At 36.4% G+C, this 15,771-nt stretch overlaps 2 protein-coding genes across 4 annotated transcripts in view; one reads left to right on the top strand and one right to left on the bottom strand.

Moving 5' to 3' along the window:
* The window catches only part of FBXO16 (F-box protein 16), a 162,402-nt gene that overhangs the window by 90,609 nt on the left and 56,022 nt on the right, over positions 1 to 15,771 (bottom strand). The gene's annotated exons all lie outside the window — the stretch shown is intronic.
* FZD3 (frizzled class receptor 3) overlaps positions 1 to 15,771 on the top strand; it is an 81,783-nt gene that overhangs the window by 25,477 nt on the left and 40,535 nt on the right. For 2 of the 3 annotated variants that reach the window (XM_050802479.1, XM_050802478.1), the window contains 2 exons: positions 1,720 to 1,916; positions 8,218 to 9,235. In XM_050802479.1, coding sequence (XP_050658436.1) covers positions 1,720 to 1,916; positions 8,218 to 9,235 — 1,215 coding nt within the window. Of the gene's footprint in view, positions 1 to 123; positions 303 to 1,719; positions 1,917 to 8,217; positions 9,236 to 15,771 lie in introns of those variants that run through there. The other variant, XM_050802480.1, reaches the window with a different exon arrangement.

Here is a 15,771-nt window from a genome sequence, read left to right as displayed (position 1 = left end):
TTTGAATTTATTCCATCTGAAGTTCTTTAGCAGTTCTCCAGTGGCTTTAAATAGATAACTTAAAACTTTTTTTCTCTTTGTAAGTTGTTCTTGATGGAAACATTGGTGTAATACAGAGTTTCTTAGAAGTGAAAGTCATAGTTTGTTATATATCAGTTATTATATTCATTTTATAGTTCTCTGACATCAGTTTCTTTAAGTGACTCTTGATTTTCTAATTGTATTATGTATAGGAGGCTCTGGAAAATAATATACATCAGTGCAGAAACAAATTGATTCGTCCACATTAGAAAGGCCTGGTGGTAAGAATATCTCTAACAACTTCAAAATCAGCAATGACTCAAACTTTTATATAAATAAATGCAAAAAATATTCCATAGTCAAAAGCACAGATGCACATCCTTGGGATATTTTTTCTATTCCTGTGGTTGAAATGATTATTTTACTGGGTTTTATGTTTGGAGCTACTGTTTTTTTTCCCTTAATATTAACTTACAGCATTAGCTTTGTTTACATCACGTGATTTCACAGTATAAAGAACTCTGTTTAAAATGTGAAAAAGGCATGGTGCTGTAATCCTAGCACTTTGGAAAGCTGAGGTGGACAGATTGCTTAAGCCCAAGAGTTTAAGACCAGCCTGGGCAACATGGTGAGACCCTGTCTTTACAAAAAATACAAAATTTAACCTGTGTGGTGGTGCGTGCCTGTAGTCACAGCTACTCAGGAGGCTGAGGTGGGTGGATTGCTTGAGCCTAAGAGGTAGAGGTTGCAGTTAGCTGAGATCCTGTCACTGCATTCTAGCTGGGGTGACAGAGCGAGACCCTGTCTTTAAAAAAAAAAAAAAAAAAAAAAAAAAGATCAAGAAAATTTGAGCCCAAAGTGAGAGCCCTTTCCCTACCCTCAATGCTTAAATTGCTACTATGTTGCTACTTACCTTCCTCTCCTCCTCCCATTTTTTCTCCTATTACTTGTCCTCTCTCTCCTGTTGACTATTGTTACTTGAAGAGAATTTAGAAATTGAAATACTTAAATGAGGCCAAGTGTGGTGACTCACACCTGTAATCCCAGCACTTTGGGAGGCCAGGGTGGGCAGATCACCTGAGGTGGGGAGTTTGAGAGCAGCCTGGCCAACATGGGGAAACCTTGTCTCTACTGAAAATGCAAAAATTATCTGGGCGTGGTGGTGCATGCCTATAATCGCAGCTACCCGGGAGGCTGAGGCAGGAGAATTGCTTGAATGTGGGACGTGGAGGTTGCAGTGAGCCGAGATCATGCGACTGCACTCCAGCCTGGACAACAGAGCGAGACTCCATCTCAAAAAAAAAGAAAAGAAAAAGAAAGAAAGAAATACTTAAAGGAAGAAAACTAAAATTTCTTGTAATCCCATCACCGATTTAGTCACACTTTTGAACATTTGGTGCATGTCTTTTGTGTATTTATTCTTTGTAAAATGGATATTGTCAGTGGTTCTCAACCCTGCTTCTTCATTAATATCACCTAAAATATAGATTCTGGGATACACCTCACATTTAACTAAATCAGAATCTTCAAGGGTAGGGCTAGGAGAGTTTTATTTAAAAAACCAAAAACTCCCCTTCAGAGAATTTTAATAACCCTCAGAATTTTCTTTTAATGAAAAAGAGAATGTTGCAATATTATAGAAAGCTTTAACTTGTATACAGCTCTTTAACTGATTATTCAATTTTAACTTTTCCCTAGCCATTCCACCCTATGGTGAATCTGGATTGTTCTCGGGATTTCCGGCCTTTTCTTTGTGCACTCTATGCTCCTATTTGTATGGAATATGGACGTGTCACACTTCCCTGTCGTAGGCTGTGTCAGCGGGCTTACAGTGAGTGTTCGAAGCTCATGGAGATGTTCGGTGTTCCTTGGCCTGAAGATATGGAATGCAGTAGGTGCGAAAATTGTAGATTTTCATGGATCATTTCTTATGTTGCAGTATGTTTGAAATTATTTGTCTTCTTTTCCATCTGTTTTAAAAAACTTTTTTTGAAGTGTACATATTAGTCATTAATTTTGAATAGCAGTTTTATGGCCTCAGAATTGTTTATTTGCTTAGAAATTTGGAAGCACTAAATGAAAAAGAAAACATTTCTGTGAAGAAGTTTTTAAAAGACTTAAGAATTACATAATCAAGACAGTTGATTTTTCCCCCTTTAAAACATTTTTTTCTGATTATGAAAATAGTGCTATTTGTGAAAAATTATACAGAGAAGAAAACCATTTATTACTTCATCATTGCAGGAGCTTAAATACCTTTATGATTTAACTATAGACTTGTAGGATAGTTCTCTCAGTTCTTTTTTTCTGTCAAGTATTAACATACCAAATCCAGAAAATGTCAAATACTTTTCAAATTACATCCAGTATATAGACTATAATAAGCATGTCTTAAAGTTTTGAGGATTTATTAGACTTTCTTAAAGTTTCGTTTGAGTGAGCATTGTTATTAGTAATAATATATTTATTGTATAACAATGTTTTACCTATTTGTATTCTGAAATATTTCAAGGATAAAGATTAAGGTGAATACTTATGTATCTATTATTATCTAGCTTTGCCCAATCTTAACAGTTTGTAATATTGGCTTCAGATTTTTTTTAAGAAATAAAACAATACAGGTTGAATTGAAGGTTTTTCCTTATTATCCATCTTGAGCTTATTATCTTCTTACCCCCCAGGAGTGAGATAATCTTTATGTTGAATTTGTTTTAAAATCATTCCCATGTTTGCTTATATACTCTTACTACATATATGCATATCCATAAACAACACAACATTTTTGTATGTATCTATCTGTGTTTGTACCTGTAACCTGTAGGTCTGGTACATTCCTTTTAATTGCCGTGTAGTGGCCAATTGTATTAATATCCTACAGTTATTTAGCTTTCTACTGATGGTCATTTAGGTTGTTTCCAGGTTTTTGTTATTATAAGCAACCTTCTTTTCTCCTTCATATTTAAAAATAATTTTGTTTGTTGTCTGGCAATAGCCCTTGGAGGCAAGTAAAGCAGATTTTGTTACTTACTTGACAGATGGAGAAACTTAAGAAATAATAAATGCTGTACAGTAAGTCCTCACTTAACGTTGTTGATAGGTTCTCAGAATATGTGACTTTAAGCAGAATGACATTTAATGAAACCAATTTGTTTTCTTTTCTCTTCTCTTTTTTTTTTTTTTGAGCTGGAATCTCACTCTGTGCCCCAAGCTGGAATGCAGTGGCATGATCTTGGTTCACTGCAACCTCACCTCCCGGGTTCAAGCGATTCTCCTGCCTTAGCCTCGTGGATACCAATTTGTTTTCTTATAAACGTTATAACAAAATGACGTTGAAAAAAAAACAGTGATTTTTAAGGACCTGCTGTATGGTGTCTTGCTTGAAGTCACAGTTTAAAAGAATCTATCTATGATGTTAAATGGGGACTACTGTATTAGCTTCTTGTAGTCAATTCATTGATGTTCTGCTTTCTCATATTTGTCTATTTCCCACCTATTTTACCTGCCCTTTTATTTAGTCCCATCTAACCATTCATCTCTTCTCTCTCCAGACACCTGAAAATGTTGCTAGTTTCTCTTTTAGGAGTCCGTAAATAAAACAATTATGAATTGCCTGGGTAGGAACTCTTGTTTTATGCTTCTTGTATTTAATGCCTATTGTTTAGGTGTCTTTTTATTTTAATAGCTTATATATAAGCATAGAAATCTCATAATCTTTATTTTTAAAATTTGTTTTGATAGGATTAAACCTGTTTTATGTCCTCATTATATCCTGGGATTGCCTAAATTTGAAATCTTAAATTCTGAAAAAGGGAACTTTCTTTTTTTCTTTTTTTTTGAGACGGAGTCCGCTCTGTCACCCAGGCTGGAGTGCAGTGGCGCAATCTCGGCTCACTGCAACCTCTGCCTGCTGGGTTCAAGCAATTCTCCTACCTCAGTCTCCCGATGAGCTGGGCTTACAGGCACCCGCCACCATGCCCAGCTAATTTTTGCATTTTTGGTAGAGACGGGTTTTCACCGTGTTGGCCAGGCTGGTCTTGAACTCCTGACTTTAGGTGGTCTGCCCGCCTTGGCCTCCCAAAGTGCTGAGATTACAGGCATGAGCCACCACGCCCAGCCTCAAAGGGAACTTTCATAGCAACCTTTTATTCTTCCATGGCTCTCATACTTTTGTACCTACTATACTGGTTGCCTTGGTTCATTTGTGCAGCTATAACAAAATACCACAGACTGGGCAAATTATAAATAATAAAAATTTATTTCTCAGGCAGAGGCACAGGCAGATTGTGTTTCTAGTGAGGGCTGCTTTCTGCTTCCAACATGGCACCTTGTTGCTGCATCCTTCAGTGGATAGGAACACTGTACCCCCATGTGGCAGGAGAGCAAGAGGGGCAAGCTCACTCTGCAGCCTCTTTTATAAGGACATTAATCCCTTAATTGTCCCAAAGACCTCACTTCGTTTTTCTTTTTTGGAGATAGGGTCTCGCTCTGTTGCCCAGGCTGGAGTGCAGGGGCACAGTCATAGCTCACTACAGCCTCAAACTCCTGGGCTCAATCAGTCCTCTTGCCTCAGCCTCCCAAGTAGCTGAGATTACATGTGCGTGCCACCATGTCCAGCTAATTAAAAAAAAAAAAAATTGTAGAGATGGGGTCTTGTTTTGTTGCCCAGGGAGGTCACAAACTCCTGGCCTTAAGCAGTCCTCCCGCCTTGGCCTCCTAAAGTGCTGGGATTATGAACTGAGCCACGGCACTTGGCCAGGCTCTGCCTCTGAGTGCCACTGCAGTGGGGATTGTTTCATGAATATTCATGTCCCCCAAAGTTCATGTGTTGGAAACTTAATTCTCAGTGCAACAGTGCTGAGAGGTGAGACCTTTAAGAGATCATGAGGACTCCACCCTCATGAATGGATTAATGCCATTATCTCAGGAGGGCATTAGTTGTTGCGAGAGTGGGTTCCTGATAAAAGGATGAGTTTGGCCTCTTTTCCTCCCTGGACCCCCATGCTCTCTTGCCCTTTTGCCATGGGTTGGTACACCAAGGATGCACCTCCTTCCCAGATGCAGGCCCCCTTGACTTGGACTTCCTAGCCTCTAGAACTGTAAGAAATAAATCCCTGGTTTTTATAAATTACCCAGTCTTAGGTATTCTGTCATAGCAGCACAAAATGGACGAAGACAGCACCTGTTCTAATAATTCATGGACAACCCCAGAATTTTTATCTTTTTATCCTAAATAGACCCTTTCTGGTCTCATTTGTTTCTTTATTTAGCTTAAATGTTGTGGTCTATCACTTGAAATAACATGTTTGATAGCAGTTTCATCTCATTCCTCTTACTGTACTTATTTAGACCTCCAAATAGACTGATTAATTTTTTACAAATTGATTATGCTGTATATTTAATGATTCTGAAATTACAGCAGTTGTATTTTCTATTTGTAACCACTTGTCTTGGTCAGAAACATTTCTGTTCATTTTCCTCAGCACTTGTGCCAAATCTGTATCACTTAAACTTGTATCTCACCTTTATTTCCTTCAACCTCAGCCTGTCCTCCTTTCCTGAAAATGATTCAGTCCATCGTATAAGAGAACTATTGTGATCTGTTATGTCTCAGACTGTTCCTTCGCAGTTTCCTTCCTGGATCCTCCTCTTTTTTCTGCCCCTTGAATAATAGTGCTTCCCAGAGTTTGGCTCCTGTTCTCTACAGCCCTTGCTGGATAATCTCATCTCACCTATTTTAACTCTTATTTATATACTGATAATTCCTAAACCTGAATCTGTAGCCTCTCCCTGAAAAGCTCAAAACCTGCATATATCCAGCAGCTGTTGAAAATCCTAACATATATCCAGTAGCCATTGGAAATCCTGGCCTCAGTTTGTCTCAGCAACCTCAATTTTGGCATATGTAAAATTGATTTTACTTCTTGGCTTACTTTTTTATTCCCTTGAAGTATCTTCTGTTCCTACTTCATTGATCTTAACTCCCACATTCAAATTATGCATTCTGTTGCTTTTAGCTAACTAATTTCATATCCATCTCATTCTCGCTGCCTTATTTGGCTTTCATTTTGGCACATCTGGTGTCCCTGCCCCCATTTTTGCCCCACTCAAGTCTGTCTTTTACACTGCTCCTGGTTACCTTTCTGATTACTTGGGTTTGGGTTATATGAATATATTCACTCAACCAACATTCTTTAGTTTGACAGATGTCAATTGAATGTCTTTGGTGTGCTAGGCACTATTCTAGATGCCAAAAATGAGCAGTGAGGAAAACAGAGATCCTGTTCTTATGGAGTGAAAATTCTAGTGGTGGAGGTAAATAAAATTGTAGACAATGTCACAGGAAAATGAATGCTAATAAGAACAAATGCGGTAGGTGATAGGGATACAATATAGGAAAGCAGAGGGATTCTATTTTCTATAGAGTGCTTGGAGAAGTCCTTTTTGATAAGGAGGCTTTGGACCAGGGACTTGAATGAAGTGAGAAAACAAATGATGATATCTGGGGGCAGAGCAGGCTAGGCAGAGGGGAAACAGAGAAGCAAGTACAGAGACTCTGAAGTGGACCCATGCTTCCTAAACTCAGAACGACAGGAGACCAAAGTGGTTGGAGCCAAGTGAGTGAGGGAGAATGGAAGGAAATAAGATCAGAAAAGTACTGGGGCTGAGGGTCTGTATAGCTGTGGTAGGGAATTTGGATTTGACTCTGAGATGAGAAGCCATTAGAGGGTTTTAAGCAGAAGAGAGGGAGGATCACGGACACAGGAGTAGCATATCTTTAAAGGATTACTTTAGCTGCTCTGTGGAGATGGAGATCAATTGGAGGCCCCTCTAGAAGTCCAGGGAAGAAGTATTGATGGCTCAGACTGGGCACCAGAGGGGAGGAAATGAGAAGAGGTCGGTTTCCTGATGTATCACTAAGTAGAATCACAGGAAATGCTGGTAGATTGTGATGTGTATATGAAAGATAAGGGACATCAAGGATAACCCCAAGGTTTTTGGCCTGAGCAGCGAGAAGTATAGAATAATCGCTTATTGATATGGGGAAACCTGTGGAGTGGAAGTCAAGAATTTGCTTTCAGAAGGGTTGAAGATTGAGGTGCCTATTATATATCTAAGTGTATATGTTGGGTTGGCAGTTAGATATACAAATAATTTCCATAGATATATCAGTATCGGGTAACATGGGAAAATTGTAGTGTTTACATGGTTTTAAATTTTGTTAATGTTTACACACATACACACACACACACACACACACATTTCTGCAACATGCTTACCTCTCCAGTCTCATCTCCTGCCACAAGTCATGCACACTTTATGTTCCAGCAGTAACAAACACACCCTGTTCAGACACCTATGCCTATGTTTATATTTGCTTACTAGAATGCTGATTGGCTTACTGCTAATAATGATTTAAAATCCTGTATTGGGGAACTTACTCTGTGAAGTCTTTCATAATTCCTACCACTTATGTAATTAATTTGTCTTTATCATTATCATTTTTGTACCTCATACAGATTTTAATTGCTAGCAGAGTGTCACACTGCTATATTTTGTGTATGTTGTGTTTATAAGTATGTGTCTCCTTCTAGATTCAAGGATAGAGATCTGTATTTTTATCTTTTTAACTCCTGGCATATTGCAGTGTTCCAATAAATACTTGAATGCAATACATTCTGTCATTGGCTTTATAATTATCTGTGAAGAAAATGGTTTGTATTAGAAAATCTAAAAAATTTGAAGATATTAATCATCTACAGTATAAGGTTATACATGTGTTTGGCAAACTTAATGATAGTTTCTTAGAAACTATTTGATGCATATAAAACAGCAAACAGCTAGTTACTGGGAGTCTAAAGTCTTAGAAACAGTTATTGGCAAAAAAATTAAAGATGAAGGGAGTTCATGATAATGGTCTCCTTAGTTGCATAAATATCTGCAACACAACCTTGTTTTCTTTGTCTCGAGGCTATCATACTTTCTCAAGACATACAACTAGTATTTTTTGCTCAACTGTCAAAAATCTGGTTGTATGGACCACAAACAAGATATCACCATTTACTTTATTTCTACATATTACATTTGTTCTCCAGGAATAAATAAGGTTGTGAGTGCCAGATTTGGAAATCCAAATTGTTAGATCGTGGTAGATTTCCCCATTAGTAAAAATAGTTCTCATGTTGTTTTGTTTTTTAGGTTCCCAGATTGTGATGAGCCGTATCCTCGACTTGTGGATCTGAATTTAGCTGGAGAACCAACTGAAGGAGCCCCAGTGGCAGTGCAGAGAGACTATGGTTTTTGGTGTCCCCGAGAGTTAAAAATTGATCCTGATCTGGGTTATTCTTTTCTGCACGTGCGTGATTGTTCACCTCCTTGTCCAAATATGTACTTCAGGAGAGAAGAACTATCATTTGCTCGCTATTTCATAGGATTGATTTCAATCATTTGCCTCTCTGCCACATTGTTTACTTTTTTAACTTTTTTGATTGATGTCACAAGATTCCGTTATCCTGAAAGGCCTATTATATTTTATGCAGTCTGCTACATGATGGTATCCTTAATTTTCTTCATTGGATTTTTGCTTGAGGATCGAGTAGCCTGCAATGCGTCCATCCCTGCACAATATAAGGCTTCCACAGTGACACAAGGATCTCATAATAAAGCCTGTACCATGCTTTTTATGGTACTCTATTTTTTTACTATGGCTGGCAGTGTATGGTGGGTAATTCTTACCATCACATGGTTTTTAGCAGCTGTGCCAAAGTGGGGTAGTGAAGCTATTGAGAAGAAAGCATTGCTGTTTCACGCCAGTGCATGGGGCATCCCTGGAACTCTAACTATCATCCTTTTAGCGATGAATAAAATTGAAGGTGATAATATTAGTGGCGTGTGTTTTGTTGGCCTCTACGATGTTGATGCATTGAGATATTTTGTTCTTGCCCCCCTCTGCCTGTATGTGGTAGTTGGGGTTTCTCTCCTCTTAGCTGGCATTATATCCCTAAACAGAGTTCGAATTGAGATTCCATTAGAAAAGGAGAACCAAGATAAATTAGTGAAGTTTATGATCCGGATTGGTGTTTTCAGCATTCTTTATCTCGTACCACTCTTGGTTGTAATTGGATGCTACTTTTATGAACAAGCTTACCGTGGCATCTGGGAAACAACGTGGATACAAGAACGCTGCAGAGAATATCACATTCCGTGTCCATATCAGGTAAGGGAAACCTTGTTACAAATTTCAGAATGTGTGATAATAAAACAAAAGCATATTACTATAATGAGTTAATATCAGCTGTTTTTTGAAATGTCATGAATCTTCAACTTGTACGTTAACATTTTAAGGGTGAGATAAATACGTTGTAGTAAATATGTAATACACATATTTGATAGACATCTTCATTTTAAAAGATGACTTACAAGTCTACGCTATGGGCTTTTAAGCAGTGTACTTCTATTGGTGATTTTTTTTTTTTCCAGAAGTGTGCAGTATTGTGGGGGAGAAGCACTTTACCAACATTTATAAAAATGTGCTGTCTTTTTATGGGAATTTTACTGATGTTCAGGTTAGAAATTGTTTTATTAATAGCAGTTTTGCAAAAATAAGATGCAAGTATAAAAACTCTTAATGATCTTGATTTTTCCTCTTTACATACTAAATATTTTGTGATTTCTTTTTGAGTTTAGAGTTCAGAGCCTCTGGTAGTCTTAGAATTATGGAATTTCAAATCTAGAAAGAACTTTAGAGATCATTTATTCAGATTCCCTCTGTAATTTAGAGTTCTTGAACATCTAGCATCATATTTGAAGCTTTGAAATGTTAAATGACTTGCTCATGAGTAGTAAATGAACAGCTAAGATTTAGTCTTAGATAAATGTAGTCAAGGAAAATATATCAGAAGAGTTAATGCTAAGTATTTCTCTCTCCCATCTTTAGTACTTCTAGAATCTATGTTCCTACTATTACCCGATCTTCTTTTATATATTTACGATTATTATTTAGAGACAGGGTCTTACTAGAATGCAGTGGCGTGATCACAGCTCACTGCAGCTTCAAACTCCAGGAGCTCAAGCAATCCTCCTGCCTCAGCCTCCCGATTAGCTAGGACTACAGGTGTGCACCACCATGCCCAGCTCATTTTTTATTTCTTTTTTTAAGAGATGGGGTTTCACTACGTTGCCCAGGCTAGTCTCGAACTCCTAGCCTCAAGTGATCCTCCCTCCTGGACCTCCCCAGATGCTGGTATTACAGGCGTGAGCCACCATGCCAGCCTCTCTTGTTTCTTTTAAAACAAGTTTTCTTAAAAGAGTACTCTAATGTGGTGTCTCCTGTTTGTCATTTTCCAGATTTCCTATTATAAAAGTGCACCAGCCACCTTTTCATCTCCTCCAACCTTTGTTACTCTAATACTTTTAAATACCTTTATTGAAGTACTTATGTATTACAGATAACTTTTGTTTACTAGTCTGTTTCCCCTACTACTATACAGTGAATTCTTTGAAAGGAAGAATTTCTTTTTTTGTGTTTTGAAGACATTCTGTAGATAATAGTAATGAGAATGTGGGTATATAGCTTGAGAAGAGAAGACATTTTTAAGACATGGTAACAGAAATGTACATTTAAGAAATGGTTACTGCTACAGAGAGTATGGGGTTAGCACATAATAAATGCTGATACATTTTTGATCACTGAGAATGCCAATTACCCTTTTATTTTGGTATAAATAGTCCTATACAAATGATATTTATCATTGTATAATATTAGGTACTGATTTTTTAAAAATAAACCAACTCATAACTTAAGAGACTAGGAAAAAATGAATAATTGAAATTTCATTCAATTTCTTGCCAGAACTGCTTACTAAAAACTCCTAATACGAGTTTTCAGACCTAAAGGTAAAAATCCAGTTTTCCTTCTGAGAGAGAGATGTTGAGTTATATTTTATGCTTCCCCATGTCAGTTTCTAAGATTGTAAATTATTATTTTAGGGCTATGACCATGAAATAATGGTCTTAAAAAATAGCAAACCTCAAACATGTAAATCAGTAGAATAGTTGGGATGCTGCTCTTTTCATGACATACCTAGAATTCTTTTAGCATCTTTAGAACCAGTTTGAGCTACACTGAAATATATATGTGTGTGTGTTGAGGGCGGGATTAATAGTGTTTTCTAAGAAATATTTCCATCATACAGAAATGAATAACAAATGATAATAACAACAAAGGTATTAAACTGTAAGGTATTAAACTGTAGGAGTCCTAGCTTCTTTTCTTACTTTCATTAATTAACTTTATAACCTTGGATGAACTTCACCTCTCTCTGCTTCAGTTCTTCATAATATGAGGATAGTAATAGAATCTATGTCCTAGGGTTGTTTTTAGGATTATGCATGTAAATACTTAGAAGTGTGGCTACTAGTCTAGGGCCACTTCACTCTGAATGCTCTTGATATCTTCTGATCTCGGAAGCTAAGCAGGGTCGGGCCTGGTTAGTCCTTGGATAGGAGAAGTGTGGCTACTACATAATAGGTGCTCAAAATGTTGGCTCTATTCTTACTTGTTATTGTCTATTATTGTTGTTGCTACCATTATTTACATATAAATATGTTTTTTAAAAGCCATCCAGTATAAGCTTTAGCAAATGCAATATTTGTTTCAGACTTTTAAAAGAAGTCATAAATTTAGCTGATACTTCCTGTGTACCCTTCCCTCATCCTGTTCCTCTTATTCGCTCCCCAGAGACAACCATCATCGTGAATTTGGAGTTGTTCATTCCCATAAAAGCCGATACAATTACCAATACATATGTAGTTATAAAAAATGTTTGTTTCACCCATGTTTGACTAAATTCTTTAACTCAACATTTTGTTTTTGAGTTGCATTTATGTTAATACTACAACTCTAGTTTTTAAAATGTTTCCTTTTACTAATATAAAGGAAATTTATAACATATTTCAAATATATAGAGATATAGAAAATAAATATCCATGTACTCACAACCCAACTACCGTGAAATCTTGAAATTATGGCATATGTATCTATATCTGTCTGTGTACCTATGTATCTAATATTAAAGATACAGTTAATACCTCCTCTGTTCCTTTCCATATTCCCATTCCTCTTCTGTCTCCCTCCCTAGAGAAACTCTTCTCATAAATATGGTATTTTTCATTCTCCTGAATATTTTTATACTGTTGCTGAGTGTTTATGTATCCATGAAATTTGCTGTTGATGCAAGTTTCTAAAATGCATATACGTGAGATCATTCTGTAGCTCATTTTTAAACGCAGTTTTATGTTTTTGAGAATATATATGTTGGTATGTGTACTGATAATTTGTTTTAACTGCAGTGGAGTATGCTACTGTATAAATATACTGTAATTTATTCACTCATTTATTGATGAATTTTATAGTCGTTTCTAATTTTTTGTTAAACCATTTTTCAGTGAATATTCTTATAACACCTTCATTTCTTACATATGAACAAGAGTTTCTATTGGAAGTTTTGCATTGTAGGCTATAAGCACGTTCAACTCAAGTGGTTATTTTAATTTATACTCACACCAGAGTATGCGTTTCCCCTTTGTCCCCATTTTGGCACTCTCAGGCTTTTAAATTTTTGCCAACCTTTGAAATAATATGTCAATTCTGCAGTAATTTACCTTTTTCTTATTATAAGTAAGGTTGAATGTGTTTTCGTATTTTTATCAGCCATTTGGGGTTTCTCCGTGATTTACCTATTTTTTTATCTTTGTCCATTGCTCTGTTAGATTGTTTGCTTTTTACTGTTTAAATATTCTTGGTATTCTTTGCCAGTCATTTGCATTACAGATATTTTCTGCTTTGTGGCTTGTCTTTTCACTTTATTTGTGCTTTGTCTTTTGTGTTTTAAGATAATTCTTCCCTGCCACTAAAGTCATTAAAAGGGCCTGCTGTATTTTTTCTAGCAGTTTCTACAATTTGCTTTTTTGAGTCATATCTCTAATCCCATAAAATTTATTTTTGTGAATGTTGTAAGGAACATAATTTTATTTTTCCATATGGATAAGACGTGCTTTCTGCATCATAGATCAAATAGTTCATCTATTTCAATTGTAATGCAACCTTTTTCATGCACAAGTTTGATTTTTAGGCTCTCTCATTTGTATAACCATGTGTCAACTTCACATCTTCCTTACCTTGTTCTTCTTCTTCAAAACTATTTTAGCTATTCTTGGTACTTTGCTCTTCGGTATGAGTTTTAAAATCAATTTTCCATGAAAACACTGTCAGGATTTTCATTGAAATTGTTTTCGATTTATAAATGAATCTGGGGAACATTGCTGTTTTTGCAATACTGAGTTTTGATATCTTGTTTATTTACATTTTCATTAAATTGGTTGTTGGTGTACAGGCATGCCATTTAAAAATTTTTAAAATTTATTTTTTGTGACAAAGTCTCGCTCTGTTGCCTAGGTTGGAGTGCAGTGGCACAGTCATAGCTCTCTGTAACCATGAACTCCCAGGCTCCAGTGATCCTCCTGTCTCATCCCCCCTAGTAAGTGGGGCTACAGGCGTGTGCTACCATACTTGGCTAATTTTTTTTATTTTTTGTAGAGATGGGGTCTCCCTGTGTTGCCCAGGCTGGTCTCAAGTGATCCTTCCACCTTGGCTTTCTAAAGACTGGGATTATAGGTGTGAGCTACTGTACCTGGCCTGATTGATTTTGTGTATTGGTTTTATATCAGACATCCTTGTTGAACCCCTATTAGTTCTGATTGTGTATGGATTCTCTTAGATATTCTTTCTAGAAATCATGTTGTTTGCAAGTAGGGACCATTCTGTCTCGCTTGCTTTCAAAGTTTTATATTTCATGTAAGAGCTGCCTACTCTTGGAAAGGATTTGCGCGTCTTCCTGTAAAACTCTGTCCTCATATCTTTGAAGTGAAAGGAAAGAAGTTAGTTAAGAAAGTAGGCTTTTGTAAGTTAACCATTTAATCTCTTCAATACTAATGGTTTTATTCAGGTCTTTTATTTCTTCTTGAGGCATTTTTTTTTTCATTTACATTTTTCTGGAACATTATTTCATCTAACTTTTCAAATACATTGGCATAAATTTGTTCATTTTTAAAATGTTTTTACCATTTTAGTTTTTGTTCCTAATATATATGTTCTTTTTTTCCCCCATGATCAATCTTGTTAAAGGATTATTTCTTTTTGTTTGTTTGTTTTTGGTAGAGATGGGGTCTTGTTATGCTGCCCAGGCAGGTCTCAAACTCCTGGCCTCAGGGATCCTCCCTCGTTGGCCTCTCAAGAGCCACTGTGCCCACCAAAGATTATCTTTTTAATTCAATTATTTCTGGTCTTATTTCATTCCTACTGCTTTCTTTAGAATTACTTTGTTTTTCTAGATTCTTGAATTGAAAGCTTAACTCATTTATTGTCAATATTTTCTAATTTTAAAAATACATTTAATAGTTACTTTAAATTTAACCAAAAGACCATTATTAACCAGTTTGGTCATTCACACTCATTCTGTCTCCTGAACTTAGCTTTAAGCAACTTTATGATTTTTTTTTTTTTTTTTTGAGAACCTTTATTGAAGTTTGGGAATCTCTCTCTGGCTTTTTGTTCTTCACAGAAATGTCCCTTCACAAAGCTGATGGAAAGGGATGTTTTTTACCCTAACATCTCATGGGTTAATAACACTTGGATACATTTTAAAAATTCCCTCCAATAAGTATTTTTTTCTAGGATTTCCTTTCTCTTTAGCATAATAATTCAGAGACTGTTCTAGAAGATAGTGCTGGTGTGGCTAAAGTTTTATTCTATATGTGAGTCCCATGAATTCCTTTGTGATTCTTATACTTTCCAATCTTGCTTGCGTAAGTAGATGTTGAGTTAAACCTGGCCTGTTCAAAAAAAATAAAGCACTATAAATATGAACTCTTATTCGTATAGACGTCATTGTGGGTAAAATCTGTGGTTACTGATATCCACAACAACCTTTTCAAATAGACAGCATGGCTTCATTCCTGCCATTCAAAAGCATTTAAAGCAGAAAGAAGTAATGTGGCTTACACAGTTACATTAGCTTAAGGATCAGCAAACTATAGCCCATCTGAACTGTAGCCTACAGATAAACTAGAGGACCAGCCACCTGTTTTTTTTAATTGTCGTTTTATACACACACACACACGTTATGTATATGTTTCATTTTAATCATTTTTAAGTGTACAGTTCTGTGACATTAAGTAAATTCACATTGTGCAACCATCACCACCATCCATTTCCAGTACCTTTTTCATCTTTTCAAACTGAGAAGACTTAGCAACACGGTAAGACCCCGTTTCTACAAAAAATATAAAAATTAGCCAGGCATGTTGGCATGCTCCTGTAGTCCTAGCTACTCGGGAGGCTGAGGCAGGAGAATAGTTTGAGCCCAAGAGGTCAAGGCTTCAGAGAGCTGTGATTGCACCACTGCACTCCAGCCTAGGTGACAGAGCAAGACCCTATCTCAATAAAAATCAGCCAATCAATCAGTGAGACTCTGCACCCATTAAACAATAACTCCCCATTCTTCTTCCCCACATCCCCTGTCAACTACCATTCTACTTTGTCTCTATGAATTTAATTCTAGATATCTCATATAAATGGAATTATACAATAATTTGCCCTACTTTGATTTTTTAAATATTCAGATATTAGGATATTAATATTTGTTTTTGTTCAGAATTTATTTTTAGAGGAATCTTATACAGACTTCTGAATTG

Source organism: Macaca thibetana, chromosome 8 (genome assembly GCF_024542745.1).
Source record: "Macaca thibetana thibetana isolate TM-01 chromosome 8, ASM2454274v1, whole genome shotgun sequence".
NCBI classification, from domain to species: Eukaryota; Metazoa; Chordata; class Mammalia; order Primates; family Cercopithecidae; genus Macaca; species Macaca thibetana.
Note: the sequence above shows the minus strand (reverse complement) of the source record. Positions and strands in the feature narration are given on the sequence as shown.